General features: G+C 44.0%; 1 protein-coding gene across 2 annotated transcripts in view; it reads right to left on the bottom strand.

Moving 5' to 3' along the window:
- KCNJ4 (potassium inwardly rectifying channel subfamily J member 4) overlaps positions 1-26,205 on the bottom strand; it is a 313,306-nt gene that overhangs the window by 146,324 nt on the left and 140,777 nt on the right. The window contains exon 2 of one of the 2 annotated variants that reach the window (XM_073644274.1): positions 23,166-23,758. The exons of the other annotated variant lie outside the window; for it this stretch is intronic. Coding sequence (XP_073500375.1) covers positions 23,166-23,191 — 26 coding nt within the window. The 5' untranslated portion in view covers positions 23,192-23,758. The remainder of the gene's footprint in view (positions 1-23,165; positions 23,759-26,205) is intronic. 2 annotated transcript variants of the gene reach the window in all.

The raw sequence follows: 26,205 nt of genomic DNA, 5'->3' as shown, positions 1-26,205 counted from the left end.
CGTCTGTCCAACTACGAGTTCACAATCAAATACCGGGCAGGACGCTCCAATACCAACGCGGACGCCCTGTCCAGGATGCCAAACCTACCGGACGAAGGAGAAGATCCAGAGGGACTGGAAGAAGTCGAACTCCCCGCGTTCCACCGTCATGGGACTATCCAGTATTCCCATCGGGTAAGGAGTAAGCAAGCCGCTACGTTTAACCCCTTGCCTCACTACAACTGGGAGGAAACGCAAGACAGTGACCCTGCCGTCCGGCTGGTGAAGGAGATGCTGACTCGGCCAGAGGCTCGCCTTGACCCAGACGCTCCGGAGGAAGCCAAGCAACTGTGGGCTGAGAAGAGTCGACTGTTCCTTTACAAGGGGAAGTTGTGCCGCAGAATGGTTAACTCCCGGACGCATGAACTAATCTGGCAAGTAGTGGTGCCACGGAGAGACGCAGCCATGGTGATGGAAGCATACCACGATGGGGCTGGACACTTCAGATGGAAGAAGCTGGAGTTCCTGCTGCGTGGGCGGTTCCACTGGGTAGGCATGAGGGGAACCATCGAGAGGTGGTGCAGAGACTGTGGCCCGTGCAACCTAAGAAGGAAGGACCGTGCCAGCCAGAAGACTCCCCTGCAGTCCATCGTCACCCGGCAGCTGTTGGAACTGGTAGCCTTGGATCATGTAAAACTGACCCCAAGCAGAAGTGGCTACGTCTACGCGTTAACCATTGTGGATCATTACTCCCGGTTCTTGGTTGTCGTCCCCGTTAAGGACTTAACGGCTCAAACAGCAGCTAGAGCCTTCCAGCAGCACTTCTGCCGTCCACACGGATACCCGGACCAAGTGCTGACGGACCAGGGACCTGCCTTTGAAGCGGAGATCTTCCAAGAATTCTGCAATCTGTATGGCTGCCGGAAGATAAGGACGACACCCTATCATCCGCAAACTAATGAACTTTGTGAGAAAATGAACCAGGTGGTAATGGATCTCCTGAAAACGTTGCCCCTGGAAGAACGCAGTCTGTGGCCTGAGAAGCTGCCCGATCTGGTGGACCTATACAACCACATCCCGGTAGGTTCCACCAACTGTACCCCGGCTTACCTAATGAGGGCGAGACCTGGTAAGTTACCTGTTGACCTGGAAATGGGAGTCATGACACCCGAGGACACTTCACCGGAAACAGACTGGGACACAGAGAGGCAGCAGCAGTACCGGAATGTACAGGAGAGCGTGGAGCGAAGTCTCTGTCTCGCTAGGGAAAGACAAGAGAAAAATTACAACCAGTATGCTCCCGCTGTTCCCCTGGTACCCGGAGAGCAGGTCTTGAAGAGGAAGAGACGGCTCCACAAGTTGGACGACCAGTGGGAGAAGGAACCGTACACCGTACTGCCCTCAAGCCACGACAACCCAAAGGTTTGTACCATCAGTAAAGACGGAGGGGAAACCACAGCCATTGTATCCCGGGATCACCTGAAGAAGTGTCCCGAACAGCTACGGAACCCAGAAGGAGAGCAAGAAGACCCTCGACCCGTAGAAGAAAGGGAAGATATGGTTAGTACTGTGCTCGGAGACTTCCCTCGATCCTGGACTCAAGTCAATGGTGCAGTTGTGGTACCCGTCCTCACGTTCCTCCAACCAGCATCCCAAGTGCCTACGGAGCAACAGGTAGAGCTGGAAGAGCAGCCGGTCCAGGAGGCAGCAGACTCCACACAAGCAGAACAGGAGGATCAACCCTCTGCTCATAGTGAGCCTGCCATACCCCTAGTGAGCCAAAGAGCCCGTAGACAGCTGCCCAGTTTATCCTTGATAGCTCCTACACCCTGTAGTTCAGGGCCAGACAGTCAGCTCCGTAGGTCCACTAGGGCCACTAGAGGCCAGTTACCCGCACGTTGGAGGATTTGAAGTGTTTAAATTGTTTTATTTGTGGTCACCTGTCTGTTACTTGTAAATAATTATGTGTTTCTAGTTATTTTTAGGAGTCCTTGGTGGATTTACCGGGAATCCTTGTACAATTGGTTGGAGCGTAACCCAGGAATGGACTAAAAGACTGTTAAGGACTCGGGGCAGGACAGACCCCTACCTGGTTACGTCTCCCTGTTTTGGTGAAATGGACACCTTTGTTTTCTTCAAAGACTGCACCCGGTTGCGGACACGCCGTAACCATCTTTATGTGTTTTTCTTATTGTATTATTATTGTTTATACCTTGTTATGTTTTTCTAAAAATATGTTTAGTCCCGGAGTACTAAATTTCACTAGGGGGGAATGTGGCACCCCAGGGGTCTGGTTTCCACAGTAACAAGCAATGTTATGTCTGAGAGCAGGTGGGAGGTCTCTTGGTCAGGGATCCTGTGCATGCCACACCTCCTGCCCAGTCCTGGGAGGGGAAGAACTTCCCCTATATAAACCTAGGGCTGAGGCAGGGTTAGTGAGTAGAGAAGAAGTAGAGACAGAGAAGCAGATATAGGAAAAGAACATCAGGAGCTCTGTGGGAGCAGTACTACAAGGAGTCAGGGGCTGGCAGCTGCAGAGCTCGCCCTGACTGAAAAGTTATCACCGGACCCGGAGTCCGAGGCTGTGGGGACTAACTCCTATCCAGCAGCAGAAACCGACCGGCAGGGGATTGCAGGTCCTCTGGCCCAGAAACCCGAAGGCACGGTCACACGCGTGGGACCAGCACCGCCGTCGTGGAGCGGAAGCTACTAGAAGGCCCCGAGTCACCGGCCATACGGGTGAGCACCACACGGTACACTCAGGGACGTGGGCTACTTATACCCGCCTCTAGCAAGGTAGCCGGAAGAGTATCGTTAGTTTGGGAGGCCTACAACTCCGCCTGGCCAGGGGAGATCCCATCTGCTCAAGGACTGACCAGGCCCCAATCGCTAGCCAGTACTCCGGGAGGGTCTATCTTTGTCACCAGTAAAGACCCTGAACTACACCGTACCGTCTCCGAGTGGTTCCTGCTACCCCCATCATCCACGTCGGCTGCCCTGAGGCCATACCCCTCCCATTGGGGGTTATACTATCACGCTGCACAATCCTACCACCGGCCTCAGCGGTCTGCCCTGCAGCGGCAGCTCCTTAGCTGTACTCAACGGGTGGCGTAGTCGTCCAACATCTACCGCTAATACAGCGCCACTTAGTCTGACTCCCTGGGCACGGACCGGATCACCGCCACGAGACTACAACCCTCAAGAGATCCGGCTCCGGGTAAGCTCCCGCGTGCGCAACGCAGCGCGACACAGGCCCAGGGGCGCGTCATAAGCATTTAGGGACGTTATATTTATAACATCCATTATTGCTAATAGGAGCTGAATTTAAATGGTTCGGTCTTCTACCAATTGCTGTATTGCTAGGGGCTATATAGTTTCCTAGATTTTTACTCCTCCGATATATGACATGAGGAAATTCCGGTAAATGACCAGTTAATATTGGATCATTACTTAAAATGAACCAGTATTTTTTTAATAAACTGGATAACACTTGCGTAGGTTTACCATAAGTAGTAATCAGATTTAAACTGAAATCATTGTATGGCTCTTGGCTGGTATTCTTGGATTTGTTGATACACAAGTTCTGTGATAGGGATCTAGTTTTGGAGAAAGCATCCTTTAATAATTTCTGGGGGTATCCCTTAGCTCTAAAACGTTTTTGTAAAACCTTAGATTCCAGAAAAAAATCCGAATCATGTGTACAATTTTTTCTGACACGCCAATATTGACCATATGGAATATTTCTAATCCAGCTGGGTAGATGGCCACTGTCAAATTCAAGATAGCTATTTACATCTGTAGCACCCCGAGGGCTCGGCTGCTACAGGGTTATTGCACCTCAAACCAGAGGTGTGATATTCCACTCCCAGGTAAGGATGGAGTGTGGACCAGGACTCGGGAAGCTGCATGCACCAAGCACACCCCATTTCCGAGGGACAGCTCAACGGTGCTCCCACAGAAGTGCAGGCACGACAGCTTCTGTCCCTGGCTGGAGTGGGGAGGGGGAGGAAAACCCAGTGGTGTAGGAGCAGATAGGGGTGGGTCTCTGGGCATAGGTAGGAGCCCATTGGTTGCTAGTCACCTGGGCTCACACATAGAGGGAGGTATATAAGGTGGGCACCATCTTAGAACAGTGTTCAGTCTGAGGAGGAGTGACAAGGAGCAGAGCTGCTGCATGGGCTCTGCTCCCCAGGCAGGCCTTGTCAGGAGGCCGGGGCCAGAGAGAGAGAGAGAGAAGAAGGAACAGAAAGGAAAGTAAGAAAGGAACAAGAACATCAAGAAAGGCCCAGAGACACAAGGACAGAGGGAACCCTAAGGACCCAGGAGATTGCGGGTGACGGGTTGGCAGAGCAGGGTACCAGAACCCAAATTGGTGGAGGCAACAAATTCCTCAGCCAAAGACCGGAGGTTGTGACCACATCTTGGTGCAACCCCTCACTACATCCACCAGGAAAGCATACCATATAGGGTCAGGGAAACCAGAGATAGGTTTCGCCAATAGAAGGCCCGAAGAAGCTGGACAAAGGTGGGTCACTGGTGGGGACGGCCAGAGAAAGGAAGAGAAGGGAGTCCTGTGCCACGCTCTGGAATTGCCTGGGAGTTGGTCGAGTCCCCTGCCTGGTGGACGCAGCACGGCTTGGGCAGTCATCGCCTGCAGGATTGACATGAATAACAACTGTGAGTAAAGCATTGGAAACTGCAACCCCACGTCTCTGTGTTTCATCGCCGCACCAGCACCATCAGCACTGGGACACTCACACCATCACTCCCATCATCCATCCTAGCTGCCCTGAGGCTATACTCCTCCCATACTTGGCTGCGCCTATAACATCAGCCTCAGCGGCCTGCAGCGCAGCGGCAGTCCCCACTGACCGCAATCCACGGGTGGCGTAGTCGGACATTTGTTATTACACTAAGACTGACACTGGTTTGACCATCCTGAGCCACGGACCGGGTCGCCGCCACACTGAGACTACCACCCCCAGCATCCCACCAGAGGCCCGGTTCCGGGTTCCCCACGCGGCCCAGGGGGCGCGTCACATCCACTTCCTTAAAGTGGGTAGATGTGGATATTTTACCCGAATTGTCTATATTTATCTGAAGGTCAAGATATTGAATATTACTCTCAGATATGGTAGAGGTAAAGGAAAGACCCCAGTCGTTAGAGTTTAATTCATCAATAAATTTGGCAGCCTCCACAGTATTTCCCCTCCATATGATAAACAGATCATCTATAAAGCGGCGGTACATAACGATGGATTTATCGGCGCCGAGGGATTGCGTGATGTGGATAGACTCGAATGCCCACATATATAGATTTGCATAACTAGGGGCAAACCTCGTCCCCATCGCGCAGCCCCTCAGCTGCCGATACATCACCCCCTCAAAAGAAAATACATTGTTCTCAAGAATGAAAGTTATACCCCTCAATAAAAAGTTTTTTTGAGGATCTTGTAAGTTAGGGTCCTCATCTAGGAATTGTTTAATTGCCTGTAAACCCAATACATGTGTGATATTGGAATAAAGAGAGCTTATGTCGAGTGTAATAAGAAGACAGCCTGGAAGAGGGGGTAATTCTCTCAATAGTCTAATTAAATGTGTGGAATCCTTTAAATGAGAATCTAGGGATAAAACCTACTTCTGTAAAAAAAGATCAATATAGTGGGATAAGTTGGATGTGATAGAATTGATACCAGAAATAATAGGACGTCCAGGGGGATTAAATTTATCTTTATGAATTTTGGGTAAAAAATAAAAATAAGGGACTTTGAATTTTTTAATGTCTAAAAAGGATTTTTCTTTTTTATTGAGGAAGCCAGCTGTAGAGGCCCCTGCTACAAGTCCTTTGTACTCCAAAAAAATGGTTACAGATGGGTCTGCTTCTAATTTCATGTAGTAGTTTGAGTCGTCTAAGATTCTGAGGCCCTCCTTGATGTACCAGCCTCTGTTCATTATCACAGTCCCCCCTCCCTTATCTGCTCTCTTTATAATTATTTCTTTATTATCCTGAATGGTTTTTAATGCACATTTCTCCTGGTAGCTCAAGTTATTAACTTTTTTAAAAATTGGGGGGAATGTCCTAAGGTCCCTCAAAATTAATTATTGGAAAGTTTCAAGGTGTGAACCTTTATGATGTAATGGATAAAAATTATTTTTCCCCTTCACATTTACATGAGTGAAAGGGTCCAGTAATGGGGGGCCTGGTATATTAGATTCTTGAATGGAGGGGGATACTGTTGAGCATGAACTAATAGGATGTGATTTTCTCTTATCTTCCAATAGAAAATGTCTTTCTAGTGTCAATTTCCTTATAAATTCATTTAAATCACAGAACAAAGTGAAATTATTAAATGGGACAGCTGGACAGAAAGATAATCCTCGACCTAACAAGGATCGTTCAGCTTCAGATAGCACATAGCTAGAAATATTAAAAATACCCCCACAACCGATAGGGGTTTCTATCTGCAGGGAATTTGTATTCTGGTTCATTGGCAAGATTTCATTTTCTTTATATTTGGATTGTGTCTCAATTTCGGCATTTGGACTATTTTTGTTGTTGAGACCTCGGGTTTTTCCACTCCCTCTACATCCCCTAAATTTCTTTTTCGTTTTGGACAACGTCCGGGGACCACGTGAAAAAAATGTGTAATTTTCGTTTTATTAGTTTGGGATGCAACTGCATTCTGTGTTTGAGGATTTATCAAGATACTATTTTCATTCAAAATCGGAGATAATTCCAAGGATGTCATTCTGTTTATAGGGGGTTTTATGTGGTTTATACCACTTGTTTTATCAGAAGGTCTCCCTTGATTTAAAATATTCAGTGTATCCGCTATCGGGATCTGTCCAGATGACTCCCCAGCAATAGGAGTCTGTATTGCACTAGAAAGCTCTGAGATATTAGATCCACTAAGGCATATCTCCTGTGTATTAATATGTAATGTGAAGTTCAGTTCATCAATATCTGCTACTTGTGTGGAAATAGTAGGCGGATTAGCAATAAATTCTACATCTGCTGCTTGTGTGGATAAAATAGGTGGATCCAACTTATCCCACTATATTGATCTTTTTTTACAGAAGTACGTTTTATCCCTAGATTCTCATTTAAAGGATTCCACACATTTAATTAGACTATTGAGAGAATTACCCCCTCTTCCAGGCTGTCTTCTTATTACACTCGACATAAGCTCTCTTTATTCCAATATCACACATGTATTGGGTTTACAGGCAATTAAACAATTCCTAGATGAGGACCCTAATTTACAAGATCCTCAAAAAAACTTTTTATTGAGGGGTATAACTTTCATTCTTGAGAACAATGTATTTTCTTTTGAGGGGGTGATGTATCGGCAGCTGAGGGGCTGCGCGATGGGGAAGAGGTTTGCCCCCAGTTATGCAAATCTATATATGGGGGCATTCGAGTCTATCCACATCGCGCAATCCCTCGGCGCCGATAAATCCATCGTTATGTACCGCCGCTTTATAGATGATCTGTTTATCATATGGAGGGGAAATACTGTGGAGGCTGCCAAATTTATTGATGAATTAAACTCTAACGACTGGGGTCTTTCCTTTACCTCTACCATATCTGAGAGTAATATTCAATATCTTGACCTTCAGATAAATATAGACAATTCGGGTAAAATATCCACATCTACCCACTTTAAGGAAGTGGATGTAAATAGCTATCTTGAATTTGACAGTGGCCATCTACCCAGCTGGATTAGAAATATTCCATACGGTCAATATTGGCGTGTCAGAAAAAATTGTACACATGATTCGGATTTTTTTCTGGAATCTAAGGTTTTACAAAAACGTTTTAGAGCTAAGGGATACCGCCAGAAATTATTAAAGGATGCTTTCTCCAAAACTAGATCCCTATCACAGAACTTGTGTATCAACAAATCCAAGAATACCAGCCAAGAGCCATACAATGATTTCAGTTTAAATCTGATTACTACTTATGGTAAACCTACGCAAGTGTTATCCAGTTTATTAAAAAAATACTGGTTCATTTTAAGTAATGATCCAATATTAACTGGTCATTTACCGGAATTTCCTCATGTCATATATCGGAGGAGTAAAAATCTAGGAAACTATATAGCCCCTAGCAATACAACAATTGGTAGAAGACCGAACCATTTAAATTCAGCTCCTATTAGCAATAATGGATGTTATAAATGTAACGTCCCTAAATGCTTATGCTGTCAATCTATTGATAACGGAGCTAAAACATTCATCTCTGTGGTCACTGGAGAGATATATCCCATTCGCTTTAGACTTACATGTCAGTCCTCATATGTGATCTATCTGCTCCAGTGCACCTGCGGCCTGCAATACATTGGCCGCACTATCCAGGAAATGCACTCCAGATTAAATAAACATCGCCAAAATATTAGAAACGGCTTTCCCCTACACAGTGTTCCTAATCATTTCTTAAAAGAACATAAAAAAAATCCTAATAACCTAAAACTAACTATCATTGATCATATAGTTGATACACATCATGATAGACTAAATCGTCTCATTACACGTGAAAATTATTGGATTTTCAAAATGGAAACCTTGTCTCCTGAAGGTTTGAACCTTAATATAGAGAAGACAACTTTTTAAATAATTGTTTTTATATTTTAGCAAATTTATTATATATATATTTTATATGGGGGAGGAGGGGGGAGGTGAGAGAGAAGGAGGGAAGAGGGGAAAGGAGAGAGGGAAGAGGGGAAAGGAGAGAGGGAGGGGAGGAGGGAGGAGAGAAAGAAAAGAGAAAAAATTAAAAGCATTTTTTTTTTTTTTGGAAAATTTTTTTTTTTCTTCTCTTTCCTTTCTTCGTCTACTTTTCCCTAATTATAATGATAGAAACTGATTGTAATTTTATAACTTTATATTTATACATTGTTTTATGTTGTATGTAAAAATTATTATTATTTTTTTTTTATAATATAAAATATAGGGTGGTAGATGACAATATATCCTATTAAGTATTATGATTATAGGATTCACAAGTTTTTATACAGCGAATCCTTTTTATAAGAACCCTATATGCTTCATTAGGTATTAATTTATAACAATCCTTTTTACTCTATTGAGCATATATGAACTCAAGGGGTTAATATAGAGGTATTACTCTGTATCTGGCCCCGCCCCTTTTAAGTAATTGTATACCTAGTCAAATGTATATAAGGATCAATTGTTTGCTGCTTGTCACACCTGATGAAGGTGGCTGTGTCCACCGAAACGCGTTGTGTGTATTAATAAACCAGTCCTTTTAATATTTTTGCCCTGTTATTGGCGCTCTGGTACCGCTATTCATATTCACTGATTGTACCTTTTGCTTCGATGACTGCTTTGCACACTCTTGGCATTTTCCTGATGAGCTTCAAGAGGTAGTCACCGGAAATGGTTTTCACATCACAGGTGTGCCCTGTCAGGTTTAAGAAGTGGGATTTCTTGCCTTATAAATAGGGTTGGGACCATCAGTTGTGTTGTGCAGAAGTCTGGTGGATACACAGCTGATAGTCCTACTGAATAGACTGTTAGAATTTGTATTATGGCAAGAAAAAAGCAGCTAAGTAAAGAAAATGAGTGGCCATCATTACGTTAAGAAATGAAGGTCAGTCAGTGCGAAAAATTGGGAAAACTTTGAAAGTGTCCCCAAGTGCAGTTGCAAAAACCATCAAGCGCTGCAAAGAAACTGGCTCACATGAGGACCGCCCCAGGAAAGGAAGACCAAGAGTCACCTCTGTTTCTGAGGATAAGTTTATCCGAGTCACCAGCCTCAGAAATCGCAGGTTAACAGCAGCTCAGATTAGAGACCAGGTCAATGCCACACAGAGTTCTAGCAGCAGACACATCTCTACAACAACTGTTAAGAGGAGACTTTGTGCAGCAGGCCTTCGTGGTAAAATAGCTGCTAGGAAACCACTGCTAAGGACAGGCAACAAGCAGAAGAGACTTGTTTGGATAAAGAACACAAGGAATGGACATTAGACCAGTGGAAATCTGTGCTTTGGTCTGATGAGTCCAAATTTGAGATCTTTGGATCCAACCACCATGTCTTTGTGCGACACAGAAAAGGTGAACGGATGGACTCTACATGCCTGGTTCCCACCGTGAAGCATGGAGGAGGAGGTGTGATGGTGTGGGGGTGCTTTGCTGGTGACACTGTTGGGGATTTATTCAAAATTGAAGGCATACTGAACCAGCATGGCTACCACAGCATCTTGCAGCGGCATGCTATTCCATCCGGTTTGCGCTTAGTTGGACCATCATTTATTTTTCAACAGGACAATTACCCCAAACACACCTCCAGGCTGTGTAAGGGCCATTTGACCAAGAAGGAGAGTGATGGGGTGCTACGCCAGATGACCTGGCCTCCACAGTCACCAGACCTGAACCCAATCAAAATGGTTTGGGGTGAGCTGGACCGCAGAGTGAAGGCAAAAGGGCCAACAAGTGCTAAGCATCTCTGGGAACTCCTTCAAGATTGTTGGAAGACCATTTCCGGTGACTACCTCTTGAAGCTCATCAAGAGAATGCCAAGAGTGTGCAAAGCAGTCATCAAAGCAAAAGGTGGCTACTTTGAAGAACCTAGAATATAAGACATATTTTCAGCAGTTTCACACTTTTTTGTTAAGTATATAATCCCACATGTGTTAATTCATAGTTCTGATGCCTTCAGTGTGAATGTACAATTTTCATAGTCATGAAAATACAGAACAATCTTTAAATGAGAAGGTGTGTCCAAACTTTTGGTCTGTACTGTATATTTGGACAGAGACAACATTTTTCTAATTTTGGTTCTAGACATTGCCACAATGAATTTTAAGCAAAACAATTCAGATGGCGTTGAAGTTCAGACTTTCAGCTTTCATTTGAGGGTATCCACATTAAAATTGGATGAAGTGTTTAGAAGTTTCAGCTCCTTAACATGTGCCACCCTGTTTTTAAAGGGACGAAAAGTAATTGGACAATTGACTCCAAGGCTATTTCATGGACAGGTGTGGGCAATCCCTTCGTTATGTCATTCTCAATTAAGCAGATAAAAGGCCTGGAGTTGATTTGAGGTGTGGTGCTTGCATTTGGAAGGTTTTGCTGTGAAGTAAACATGCGGCCTAAGGAGCTCTCCATACAGGTGAAATAAGCCATCCTTAAGCTGCAAAAACAGAAAAAACCCATCCGAGAAATTGCTACAATATTAGGAGTGGCAAAATCTACAGTTTGGTACATCCTGAGAAAGAAAGAAAGCACTCGTGAACTCATCAATGCAAAAAGACCTGGGCGCCCACGGAAGACAACAGTGGTGGATGATCGCAGAATAATCTCCATGGTGAAGAGAAACCCCTTCACAACAGCCAACCAAGTGAACAACACTCTCCAGGAGGTAGGCGTATCAATATCCAAATCTACCACAAAGAGAAGACTGCATGAAAGTAAATACAGAGGGTTCACTGCACGGTGCAAGCCACTCATAAGCATCAAGAATAAAAAGGCTAGACTGGACTTCGCTAAAAAACATCTATAAAAGCCAGCACAGTACTGGAAGAACATTCTTTGGACAGATGAAACCAAGATCAACCTCTACCAGAATGACGGAAAGAGAAAAGTATGGCGAAGGCGTGGTACAGCTCATGATCCAAAGCATACCACATCATCTGTAAAACACGGCGGAGGCAGTGTGATGGCTTGGGCATGCATGGCTGCCAGTGGCACTGGGTCACTAGTGTTTATTGATGATGTGACACAGGACAGAAGCAGCCGAATGAATTCTGATGTATTCAGAGCCATACTGTGTGCTCAGATCCTGCCAAATGCAGCCAAACTGATTGGTCGTCTTTTCATACTACTGATGGACAATGACCCAAAACATAAAGCCAAAGCAACCCAGGAGTTTATTAAAGCAAAGAAGTGGAATATTCTTGAATGGCCAAGTCAGTCACATGATCTCAACCCAACTGAGCATGCATGTCTGGTGATGTCCATGAGTTCAAGACTTCAGGCAGTCATTACCAACAAAGGGTTTTCAACCAAGTACTAGAAATGAACATTTTATTTACAATTATTTAACCTGTCCAATTACTTTTGGTCCCTTTAAAAACAGGGTGGCACATGTTAAGGAGCTGAAACTCCTAAACCCTTCATCCAATTTTAATGTGGATACCCTCAAATGAAAGCTGAAAGTCTGAACTTCAACTGCATCTGAATTGTTTTGTTTAAAATTCATTGTGGTAATGTCTAGAACCAAAATTAGAAAAATGTTGTCTCTGTCCAAATATATATGGACCTAAGTGTATTACTAAATAAATGGGACATTATTAAATAAAGGGGTGCCAGGATGGGTGACATAATTACTTTATGGGAGCCAGGATGGGTGACATAATTACTTTACAGGGGCCAGAATGAGGAACATACATTATTGGTTTATGGTGGCAGGAGAGGAGCATAATTACTGTAGGGCCAATAAGGGGACATTATTACTGCTGTAATATAATTTACTTTTTAAGATACTATCTTCCATGGGGGGAACAAAAGGGAGGGCCTGTTACTCTGCAAGGTGGCACTATGTCGCTTTTTTTCTTCATCTGACGTAGTGTAGAAGTCGGGGAAAAAGGGGGGAATGTGATCTAGAAGCAATCAGCTATTGATAACTGTGTGTTATTTTCTGCAGAGACGAGTCCTGGCTGGAAGACGTGATGGTGGTCTGCGGCAGATGAAGAAGAAAGGCAAAGATGAATGACTTCAACTAGAGACGTCAGTGGTAATTCAGTGTGGTACTTGTACACTTACACTATACACTATAAACTATATACTACCCTATCAGAGGCTATATACTATATAGTATATATACTATATACTATAACTATATACTATCAGAGCTCCTATGTATAATGTCACTGCTGATCACTGTATTACCTGTACACTGACACTATATACAGAGGCTCTGTGTATAATGTCACTGGTGATCCCTGTATTACCTGTACACTGACACTATATACAGAGCTCCGGTGTATAATGTCACTTGTAATCACTGTATTACCTGCACACTATATACAGAGCTCCGGTGTATAATGCCACTGGTAATCACTGTATTACCTGTACACTGACACTATATACAGAGCTCCTGTGTACAATGTCACTGCTGATCACTGTATTACCTGTACACTGACACTATATACAGAGCTCCTGTGTATAATGTCACTGGTGATCCCTGTATTACCTGTACACTGACACTATATACAGAGCTCCTGTGTATAATGTCACCGGTGATCCCTGTATTACCTGTACACTATATACCGAGCACCCGTGTAGAATGTCACTGATGATCCCTGTATTACCTGTACACTGACACTATATACAGAGCTCCTGTGTATAATGTCACCGGTGATCCCTGTATTACCTGTACACTATATACCGAGCACCCGTGTAGAATGTCACTGATGATCCCTGTATTACCTGTACACTGACACTATATACAGAGCTCCTGTGTAAAATGTCACTGGTGATCACTGTATTACCTGTACACTGACACTATATACAGAGCTCCTGTGTATAATGTCACTGGTGATCCCTGTATTACCTGTACACTGACATTATATACGGAGCTCCTGTGTATAATGTCACTTGTGAGCACTGTATTTCCTGTACACTGACACTATATACAGAGCTCCTGTGTATAATGTCACTGGTGATTCTTATATTACCTGTACACTGACATTATATACAGAGCTCCTGTGTATAATGTCACTGGTGATCCCTGTATTACCTGTACACTGACACTATATACAGAGCTCCTGTGTATAATGTCACTAGTGATCACTATATTACCTGTACACTATATACTATATACATAGCTCCTGTGTATAATGTCACTAGTGATCCCTGTATTACCTGTACATTATATACAGAGCTCCTGTGTATAATGTCACTGCTGATCACTGTATTACCTGTGCACTATACACTATATACTATATACAGAGCTCCTGTGTATAATGTCACTGCTGATCACTGTATTACCTGTACACTGATACTGTATAGAGAGCTCCTGTGTATAATGTCACCAGTGGTAATATTAGTGTTATGAGGTATTATTTGTCTTGGTATAGTGGATTGTGTTGTGTATGGAGGTCACTTGTTCTCTCTGATATCAATAAGAGATTAAATACTTGGACGTTTAACCCCTCCCTGTCCTGTGACTATTACACAGCAGCAAATATGCACTTGCGGAGGTTCTCTGGTGAAAACAAGTAATCACCTATCCTAATGCCCTGTTCACATGTTTAGTATTTGGTCAGTATTTTACATCAGTATTTGTAAACCAAAACCAGGAGTGGGTGATAAATACAGAAGTGGTGACGTGTTTCTATTACACTTTTCCTCTGATTGTTCCTCTCCTGGTTTTGGCTTACAAATACTGAGGTAAAATACTGACCGAATACTGAACGTGTGAACGTGGCCCAAGGATAAGTGATAAGTTATTGATTGGTGGGGGTCTGACTGCTGGCACCCGCAGTGATCGGCAGAATGTGGAACTTTTATCCCCATTAGTATGGAGCGGCATGTACGACTCGACCGCTGATCCATTCATTCCATAAGGGGCTGCACTTGGCTTTTTCTGGAAGCGCCAAAGAGGATGAATGGAGCTGTGGTCAGATATCCCATCTGCCGCTCCATTTTAAAATGGGGATAAAAGTGTCCTGTCAGGGATAAAAGATCCCCATTCCCCAGTTTCCAATGCTCGGATTCCACTGATTAATAAGTTATCACTTATCTAATCTGTGGATCGGTGATGACTAGTGTTGAGCATTCCGATACTGAAATATCGGGTATCGGCCGATATTCGCGGTATCGGAATTCCGATACTTAATTCCGATACTTTTACAATATCGAATACCGGAATCGGAAGTTCCCATAATGCCTGCGCTCTTCAGTGTCTCTGAAGGATGACAAGCTGGGTGGCAGCGCTCAGCTGCGATCCAGCCTGTCATCAGAATGCCATCCCGGCGTGGGAGAATTCTCTTGATTGTTTAAAAGCTGGCGGGCGGTAAAAAGCCGCCGGCTTTTAAACAATCACACAGCCCCATACTGCTTCCCCGCAGCCTTCCACCCCGATCCTCCGCTCCCCTCTCCACCTCCAATCCCGATCGTAAGTTAGGACCGGGCGGGGAGCGGGCGGGGAGCGCAGCACCAAGGAGAGGGGAGCGAAGGACCCGGGCGGGGAAGCCGGCAGTGAAAAGACTTCACCGCCGGCTTTCCCGTTCTGTGCTGCGCTTTCCCGCCGGTTATTTCAAATGAACAGCTGAGGTATCAGGTGATGCCGATCAGCTGTTCATTTGAAGTAGCCGCGGTACCCTCAGAGGGTTCACGTGAGTTCATGCTTGACTGCATGAACTCACATGAACTTTCCCACGGTCGCACAGGTCAGCCTCACCTCCCAGACCCGTCATGATTGGTGTGTGTGGGTGTCTGTGCGATGTGTGCGGGTGTGCGCGATGTCTGTGCGATGTGTGCGGTGTCTGTGCGATGTCTGCGGGTGTGTGTGCGCGGTGTCTGTGCGATGTCTGGGGGTGTGTGCGGGTGTGCGCTGTGTCTGTGCGATGTGTGCGGGTGTGCGCGGTGTCTGTGCGATGTCTGCGGGTGTGTGTGCGCGGTGTCTGTGCGATGTGTGCGGGTGTGTGCGTGCAGGCAGACATAGGCCGATGTGACACTACTACTCCCATCGGCCTATGTCTGTCCCCCGTCCACTCGTGCCAGCAGGATCAGCTCGATGGGAGCAGTAGTTCCCATCAGCCTGATCCTGCTATATAAATTGCCCTACTGTGTCCCCAATAAATTTTAAATACATGTCATTGGTGGCCAGTGGTTACCTACAATAAATTAGTTCATACATTACCTGTCCCCGCCGATCGCCACCTAAAATAAAGTAAAAAATAAAAAACTACACCTATACTCACCTAGACACCTAATTCCCCGAAGCCATCGATCTCCTGTAATAAAATATAAAATAATAAACCACAACCTTATCCTTACCCCTCCGTAGTAGTCCACGAGTGTCCCACGAAGATCTCCAGTTCAGAGCAGCCACATAGAATGTGACCGCTCTGAACCGCTGCCGCCGCTAGAATGACGGGGCCGTAAAGCAGCCCCGTCATTGCATAAGCGGGTTCACCGGAGTTCAGGCAGCGCTGCTCCGGTCAACTCCTTTACGGCCCTGCTGTATCGTGAGAAATTCCCACGGTACAGCAGTGGCGTAAAGGAGGTCTCCGGAGCAGCGCTGACGGAATGCACTCCGGTGACCTCAGTCAGTGGCTCCCGCTGCCGGGAGCGGACGTGTTCCCGGCAGCGTGAGCTTACAGCAGCCATGCACAGCTGTCACCATCTCCAGATGTGACAGCTGTGCATGGGAGATCAGCGCAGGAACGTGGACAGGTAACTATTTTTTTTTAGTAAACTAAGAATTAAATAAAATGGTGTGTTTTATTTCAAATAAATTATTTTTTTCTGGGTGTAGTGTGTTTTTTCTTTTTAACACTTTGTAGGTTAGTAATGGGGGTGTCTTATAGACGCCCATCATTACTAACCTGGGCTTCATGGCAGCTGGTGCTGACATGAACCCCAGCCCTATTACCCCCTGCCACCGCACCAGGGCAGCGTGGAAGAGCGAGGCTAAGTGCCAGAATTGGCGCATCCTATGGATGCGCCATTTCTGGGGCGGCTGACGGCTGGTGTTTCTAGCCTGGGAGGGGGCCAATATTCATGCCACCCTTCCTGGGCTATTAATATCAGCCCCCAGCTGTCTGCCTAGCCTTTGCTAGCTATTAAATTAGGGGGGACCCCACGTCATTTTTTTTGGGGGGTCCCCCATTTTAATAGCTAGTAAAGGCTAGGTATTCAGCTGGGGGCTGATATTAGTAGTCTGGGAAGATCCGTGGGTATTACCCCCTTCCCAGGCTTCAAACGTCTTCCCCAGCCGTCTGCTTAACCTCCGCTAGAGACTAAAATTATGGGGGATCCCACGCCAATTTTTTTTTTAAATAAATCCTTTATTTTAACACTAAATGACATTTGAGGAGTTAATAAAGATGCAGTCCTTAAATTATTATTTATTTTTTAATTAATTTTTCCCAAAAATTTTGACGTGGGCTTTGCCATATTTTTGTATGCCAGCCAGGTACAGCATCCAGCTTCTATGAACGCGCCATTTTCCGGGGCGGCTGCGGACTGCAATTTGCAGCGGGGGGGGGCAGAAAGCTTGGGCCTCCCTGCGCTGCGGATTCCAGCCGCCAGCTGCCTAGTTGTACCTGGCTGGACACAAAAATAGGGAGAAGCCCCACGAATTTTTTTTTTAATTATTTCATGAAATTCATGAAATAATAAAGAAAAAAAGGGCTTCCCTATATTGTTGTGTCCAGCCAGGTACAAATAGGCAGCTGGTGGTTGGGGGCAGCCCGTTCCTGCCTGCTGTATCTGGCTGGACACAAATATAGTGCGAAGCTCCACGTCAATTTTTTTTTAATTATTTCAGGAAATTCATGAAATAATTTAAAAAAAATTGATGTGGGGCTTCGTCCTATATTTGTGTCCAGCCAGATACAGCAGGCAGGAACGGGCTGCCCCCAACCACCAGCTGCCTATTTGTACCTGGCCGGACACAACAATATAGGGAAGCCCTTTTTTTAAAAAATTATTTCATGAAATAATTAAAAAAAAATTGACGTGGAGCTTCGCACTATATTTGTGTCCAGCCAGGTACAGCAGGCAGGGACGGGCTGCCCCCAACCACCAGCTGCCTATTTGTACCTGGTTGGACACAACAATATAGGGAAGCCCTTTTTTTCTTAATTATTCCATGAATTTCATGAAATAATTAAAAAAAAAAACACGTGGGGCTTCGCCCTACTTTTGTGTCCAGCCAGGTACAACTAGGCAGCTGGGGGCTGGAATCCGCAGCGCAGGGAGGCCCAAGCTTTCTGGGCCCCACCCGCTGCAAATTGCAGTCCGCAGCCGCCCCGGAAAATGGCGCCTTCATAGAAGCGCCATCTTCTGGTGCTGTACCCAACTCATCCAGGGCCCTGGTGCGGTGGCTCACTGGGTAATAAAGGGGTTAAGGCCAGCTTGGCATTATCAGCTGGCCCTAAGCCCGAAATTCATAGGGTCACGCCAATATTAGACATGACCACCATGAATTTCTAGTAAAGTATTTAAAAAAAACACAACACCCAGAATAAAGTCCTTTAATTGAAATAAAGACACAATTCTTTATTGTTCTAAATTAAACTATACTTACCATCACGCCCATTCCAGCTGAAGCCAACGATCTCCTGCAATAAAAGAAAAATAATAAACCAACCTCATCCTTACCTTCCCATGGATCCCACGACAGCTTCAGCTCTGCTACATCGAGATGACAAGCTGGACCGCAGCAGAACGCTGCCATCTAGCCTGTCATCCCGCAAACACTGAGAAGCGCAGGCATGCTTGCGCTCCTCAGTGTCTCTCTGTGACGGCATAAAGATGAGCCGAGTTCATGTCCAATGAACTCAGCTCACCTCATGCACGTCACTGACAGCGTGGGAAAATTCTCCTGCACTCAGCGCTTCAGCGTGAGAATTCTCCCACGCTGTCAGTGACGTACATGAAGTGAGCTGAGTTCATTGGACATGAGCTCACCTCATGCACATCACTGACAGCGTGGGGAAATTCTCACGCTGAAGCGCTGAGTGCAGGAGAATTTTCCCACGCTGTCAGTGACGTGCATGAGGTGAGGTCATGTCCAATGAACTCGGCTCACCTCATGCACGTCACTGACAGCGTGGGAAAATTCTCCTGCACTCAGCGCTTCAGCGTGAGAATTCTCCCACGCTGTCAGTGACGTGCATGAGGTGAGCCGAGTTCATTGGACATGAACTCGTCTCATCTTTATGCCGTCACAGCCAGACACTGCAGAGCGCAAGCATGCCTGCGCTTCTCAGTGTCTGCGGGATGACAGGCTGGATGGCAGCGTTCTGCTGCGGTCCAGCCTGTCATCTCAATGTAGCAGAGCTGGAGCCGTCGTGGGAACCATGGAAAGGTAAGGATGAGGTTGCTTTATTATTTTTCTTTTATTGCAGAAGATCGTTGGCTTCAGCTGGAATGGGCGTGACGGTAAGTATGGTTTAATTTAGAACAATAAAGAATTGTGTCTTTATTTCAATTAAAGGACTTTATTCTGGGTGTTTGTGTTTTTTTTTTAACTTTCACTATGGGGTTAGTAATGGGGGTGTCTTATAGACGCCTCTCCATTACTAACCTGGGCTTGATGTCAGCTGGCATTATAAGCTGACATCAACCCCAGCCCTATTACCCCACTGCCACCACTACAGGGCAGTGGAAAGAGCGAGGCTAAGTGCCAGAATTGGCGCATCCTATGGATGCGCCATTTCTGGGGCGGCTGACGGCTGGTGTTTCTAGCCTGGGAGGGGGCCAATATTCATGGCACCCTTCCTGGGCTATTAATATCAGCCCCCAGCTGTCTGCCTAGCCTTTGCTAGCTATTAAAATAGGGGGGACCCCACGTCATTTTTTTGGGGGGGTCCCCCATTTTAATAGCTAGTAAGGGCTAGGTATTCAGCTGGGGGCTGATATTAGTAGCCTGGGAAGCTCCGTGGGTATTACCCCCTTCCCAGGCTTCAAACATCTGCCCCAGCTGTCTGCTTAACCTCCGCTAGAGACTAAAATTAAGGGGAACCCCACGCCAATTTTTTTTTAAATAAATCCTTTATTTTAACACTAAATGACAAGTACAGTAATCAACACTGTCACTGTACTTCTTATATATGTGACTGACATGTTTCTATCTATCTAATCTATGTGTGATCCTCTATTCTTTCTATTCTAAATTGTCGGGTACCACTGCTGAATTGCCGGCCGGCTTTCTTAAAGAGACGGTGCATGAAAACACTATTATTTTTTTAAATAAATCCTTTACACTAAATGACAAGTACAGTAAGCAACACTGTCACAGTACTTCATATATATGTGACTGACATGGTTCTATCTATCTAATCTATGTGTGAAGCTCTATTCTTTCTGTTGTAAATTGTCGGGTACCGGTGTATGCGCTGATGAATGGCCGGCTTTTCGCATAATACATTCTACATTATTCTTAGTTGTTTTACTTCATGTAGAATTAACATACAAGGAAAGAAAGGGTTTATTTTCATTCCGATATTAGTGTCCCATTGACTTGCATTGGTTTCCGGTATCGGAATCGGAGATATCCGATACTTTTTGAGTATCGGTCCGATCCAATCCGATACGATATTTCCTGATATCGGAAGGTATCGCTCAACACTAGTGATGACTTGTTTTCATCAAAGAACCCCTTTAATGCAAACTACCGGAATTCTGTGTACATCCCAGTTATAGTATGTGCACAGTAGATGTGCAGGAGCCGCCTGTGTTTTACAGTCGACGCACCACTATTACAAGGATAACGGCTAACAGGTATGTGCATATAGCTGTAGGGTGGGCCCCTAGGGTCAGTTTCCCCTGTGGGCCCCAGACACCCCAGTCCGACCCAGGGTCCAGTTGCCGAAGTACCTAACCTCAATAGATAAATGAGGCCAGGAATCATGTCTGTTTTTTATGTGATGTTAATGTGATCTTATGATAATGCCAAAAATGAACACACCAAAGATAACCTTAACGGATACATCAGAGGGAAAACAGCTGAAACATTAAGTTCTATATGTATTTGTACCCATAGGGAATTCTTAAAGAGCACCTATCGCCAGGTCAAAAGTTGCCAGTTTTTGCATTTATTTTATTCCCTCTGCTCCGCTGAGGATTCCAGTTTTTTTAAAAAATCCTCCATACGGTGGGCCTTTTTATTAGCGCTAATTTTTATGGTCTTTATCCAGGGAGCATGGCTAACAGGATCCTCTGGTGGCATGTCTTTAGACTGTTTTGCATTATTGCCTTTTGAGCACTATCCCCTTTGTAAAGACCATAAAAAGTAGCCTGAAATTAAAAGACCCATATCTCTGGAATTGTTTGGCTGATTTAAAAATATATATATTGAATACTCAAGGGAACAGCTATAATAAAATGCAAAAACTGAGCATTTTTGACCTTTTGATATGCCCTTTTTAAGAGGTCCATATTGGCATGAATACAGAGAGAAATTAATTTTTCAGCTTTTTTTTTCCCACTGATGTATCCAATGTTGCGGGATAAAAAACAGTTCTCATACACGACCATACGGAGATTTTCACAGGTCTATTATACAGAAAGATTATTTTTCAATGTCTATTGTCTTATGTGGAGGAAAATGATTTTTTTTAGTAGGCAGCACAGGAAAGCACATGAAAGCTTCATGGGATAAGTAGAAAGATCAATACAATATGGAACTGGTACAGATCTGTAATATGATTTTAGGGAGGCCTTAGGTTGTGTACATGACTAAAACTGAATTGCTTTTGCAGGATAACTGACTACGCCCTAGCACATACTAATTATAAGAATCATTGATAATATAACAAAAACTCCAAACTTTTAGGGAAAAAGGGCCATGCATCATTTATTCACCCATACCCTTGTACATAAAAAGGATCCACATTCATTTTCACTGAAAAGGTAGAGTGCTGCCTTAGTTTTGGAAATATACCTATACATTTTTATACAGACAAAAGTATATTCATATATTATGTTAAACAATATATTTGTTGCATTGAGGAATACTAGAACATAAGCTTTTTTAAAAGTAGGAAAATGTTATTGTTTTAAAAATCATATCTTAGTGATTACCTATAAATAAAAAAATTGTACAAAGTTTATTCCTCAGACGGCACGATATGCAGTTCGCAGCCTCAGATTTTTCACTTGGGGTAGTCTTTCTCACACTAATATAAACTGGATTTGAGGCGTATGCGTATTTAGGATGTAGAAGTCTTCAGTAGCTATTATATAGACACAGCTTCTATCCTGCACTTATTTCCTCTTCATGTGATTTCTCCCTTTTCTATAGCCTGTGTTCTTTGCCCTTTCTGAGATACTTTCTCCCCTCTCCATGCTACTACAAATCTGTGTACAACCCCTTTCTCCGGCCTGCTGCTATCTCTAACACTAGGAGAAGGAGAAGGGAGCGAAAGAGCAGAGATCCGATAAAACCAAGAGCAGGAGCTCTGACAGATTTGTAACATTTTTGTAAAAGCAAACATCTAGATCAATGATTCCCAAACTCTAGACATCATAGCCCCCAACAGATCATGTTTTCATGTCCCTAGTATTGCACAAGTGAGAGAATCTGTGGCAATTTCTGATATGTTAATAATTCCATCACTTGTGCAATTCTAAAGAAATCCTGAAAACATGACCTGTTGGGGGTCGTGAGGACTGGAGTTTGGGAAACTCTGCTCCAGATAAAGGACTTACAACCAATCTGCAGGAGCATTTTTTTTTTAATAAAGGCTAGTTAGAAAGTGAGTGAAGAATTTAGAAATTGCATGTACTTAGCCACAAATATGGGGGTCACTAGTAAGGTCTCATTCAAATATCAGCGATTTTATCGTACAAGAAAATTGGTCCAAATTTCATTAGTGATTTTTTTATCAGAGTTCCATCAGAGTCTGGTCCGAGTTTCATCAGTTTTTATCAGATGAAAAAGCAGGAAAAAAAAAGTTTTTCTATGTTTTCCTATCTAGCAGTCTGTGAAAAACAGACAGCACTTGGATGGCATCCGAGTACGGTCCGATTTTTTCACGGACCCATGGAATTCCATTGGCGATTTCGATCCCACACTTGGATAAATATCAAACATGCCTCTGCGATATTGCACAGACCGCTCAGTCTGCGAAAGATCACAGACATGTGAACAGCCCCCACAGTCTTTCATGGCTACGAGTGTCATCTGTGAAAAACACAGATAGGCTGTGTGTGCACTCATAATCTTTTTAAGGCCTCATACAGATGTCAGTTTTTCTTGTACGAGTGCTATCATTCTAGCCCATGACTTGCCTAGGGGATATCACCATTCATTGGGGGGTGGATGGGTGGGGTAGAGGGAGTAAACACTTTCCTATTCCCCATCTTGAATCTAATTAAAATTTAGCAATATAACTTATACAGATGGAAAACAGCTTTATATGCTGGGTAATCAGGGGCAGACAGCATGGGTTCTTTGATTTTTTTTTTTAATGCTGTGATCTTACCTGCTGCGGATAGTATCCATCGTCATCTCTATAGCTTTATCCCAGGAGACAAATCTAGAAATCTGTGTGTAGAGTAGACTTGTCCTTAGCTCAGGCCATCTTGGGTGACCATCCAATGCCCATTTAAATGCATCGTGGCAGCTTGGAAACCTTGGCACAGTCTTAAAGAAGTAACATATCTACCATATCTGGATGTTTGTGGTCAAATAGAATGTTATCCTTGATAGTCCTCAATATAACACAGCGGCGTGAAGACAAAAGTAGGAACTTGAAGTCTCTTTTTCTATTCAGTTTTGCTCATCTATTCCATACAATCCCGACTTTACGAACTTTTGATGAAAGCTTTAGATATGAGAGATGGCATCCTATAATTGGCATCATCACCTCTGTAGCATTATTATAAGAAATACTTCATTTTAAGATCTTTTGATGGTATAACCAGTGGGATATTCACAGCTTCTTTTTCACCACAGTATTCTTTGTGACCCGTATCACAATCCTGACATGGATGATCTCTGGTAATGTGAAAAGATGGCACATTACCTGGCAGCACAATCTCGGACCACCTCCTTGGTTGATAAACCACGTTCTCACTGTTGGGAAAAGAAAAAAGAAAAATAGCAACAGATAAAAGAAGAAGCAAGCCAAATCTTTCTGAAAACCATCTGCTGTAATGTGCACAGTGGAGAACGAGGGTTATTTTTATCTGTTTCTTCATCTTCCAGTTGCATAATAATTCTTGATAGACATTGCTGCATATGGATATGGGTGTTTAAGACTGAAAGGGAATGAAAAAGTTTAGTTTAATGTATAGCTGTTAATAGTTGATAAGGGGGTTCTATAATTTAGCATCAACAGGACAAAAGAATTACCGTATTCTCAACATGTTGTTCCCGGTGAAAAGCTATGCACAAGGTGAAACGTGAAGAAACTGCTGTATTGTCACCAAGAAATCCTCTGCGTATTTGTCACTGTGCATTTTCGTCTGCAGGTGGTCCACAGTGGAAATTCCCTCAAGGAAATATATACTTAAAGGTGTTTTCTGTGTATGAGCTTTTTATGTTAATTGGCTTGCGGTAACTGGAAATAGAAAAATCAGCTTTTACTTATCCTGCTGTCCTCCAGCAATGCCTCTCTGCAGCTGTTCTAGTTTTTGCTGACATGCTGCAGCGGTGACAACACGACTATGGAGCATGTGACTTCTGCAGCCATTAGCTGGGCTCAACGGTGAGTTGCTAAACCCAGTGATTGACAAACCCCAAGAAAAAAGCAAAATGAGCATATACCCTGTAGGACGTAAATAAGTAAATAGTAACAGTGCATATAAATAACATAGGCTACTTAGTTAACGCTATTTTGAACACAAAAACATAAAAGCCATCCCACTGCGACAAGATGTACCCAATAGGGACAATTCTAGCCTGTCTCTAGTATTAAAACCTCACATTGTGTCAGCCGACCTCAATGTAGATAAAGTCAGAGCAAGACAGGGGCCTAACTGTTCAGACACCGGCCTACGGGAAACTATATACGGTAGATAAATGTCTAGCTCAAAAAGCGGGGTCACATTGTAAAAAGTACAAGAAACTACAGCAAAACCAAAAAAATGAGCAGGTGCATAAGTTGCCATACATGCAATGTGTAGGTGAACGTTCACACTGCTGCAATTTCGCAGACAAAACCCAAGAAAAAAAAAAATAAGCATATACCCTGTAGTAAGTAAATGAGTAAATAGTAATAGCACATAAATAACATAGCTACAGTGTGAATGCTTGAATTAAAAAAAGTTATGGCTATTTGAAATATGAGAGGAATAAAAGGAAAACGCCAAAAAAACAAAAATTCACTGTTTAAGGTAGTGTCTGTCACATAAAGACAACTATTTTTGATACTACAACTGTTTAAAAACTACAAAAAATGGGGCCCTCAGCGAGCAGTCATATCTAAGCAAACTTTAAGTAACATTACATGGCAGTCCTCTGAAGTGGTTATCCGGGACTACTTTAATTTTTTTTCTTATGGGCCTAAGAACTGTTTTGTCACAGAACGCTCCTGCCATTGATTCTGCTACTTCCGGTGACATCACATGGACAGAGGGGCAGCTTCTCTTCTGCTCTGCTCTGTCGACAGGGCGTGACTGCCAATGTCATGCTGATTGACAAGATCCGTGCTGCCTAGCTGCGCACTGACGTCCTGTCAATAGAGCAGTCCAGAAGAGGTAGAGCTGCTCTGCTGACGTGAAGTCAAATGAAGCACCAGGAGTGGTCCGCGACCGCTCTGAGGGCACCGGCAAGAATGGGCAGATAGTTAGCAACTGCTGTCAACTCTTAGCACCATGAGAAAAAAATTAAATAGTCCTGGATAACCCCTCCAAACAAAGCTGACATGCTAATAACCAAACGAAATGGCAAAGAACAAACACACAATTGATATGCTAAGAAGACTCAGTGATGCTCATAGTAGCTAATCAGGTTTAATATGACTTAATGACGACACACTGAGTCTAATTATCAAAAGATGCCCTGGGAATGATGGCGGGTAGAGAGATGTTCATAGCGCTCTGGTCCTGCAGCCACCGCCTCCCGATGTGGCCAGTGGACCAGAGTCCTGTGAATCATTTTGCTCAACTTTAATTTATAGTACATCCTCAGGGTATGCCATAAATGTATTACAGATGGGGGCCCCTTCTGTTTGGAGAATGGGGCTTGTCATGTGCACTGTCAGTGGAGAGATCTCGCACGAGCTTCCCTCTTCATTTATTTGTATGGCAGCTCCAAAAATTGCTGAGAAAGAGGGAAAGAGCCAAAAGACCGATTGTATCTTACAAACTCTATTAGTATAGCTTGGGCACCAATTAAGTTTATTAAAGCAGCCATCTGACGCAAATTGCTTAAAGTGCCATGGCGTGCGACAACCGTGTTTAGCCAAAAATTGTTTGTTTAGCACTTGCCAAAGCTTTATACACAAGGGGTAAAGTCTATATTACCCAATGATTCACGTTACAGATTTATGTTTGTGTTGGTGTGATATGTCATTTGTT

Source organism: Phyllobates terribilis, unplaced genomic scaffold, assembly GCF_046119375.1.
Source record: "Phyllobates terribilis strain yellow unplaced genomic scaffold, ASM4611937v1 Scaffold_8__6_contigs__length_399053987, whole genome shotgun sequence".
NCBI lineage: Eukaryota > Metazoa > Chordata > Amphibia > Anura > Dendrobatidae > Phyllobates > Phyllobates terribilis.
This window is presented reverse-complemented; position numbering and strand designations above follow the sequence as displayed.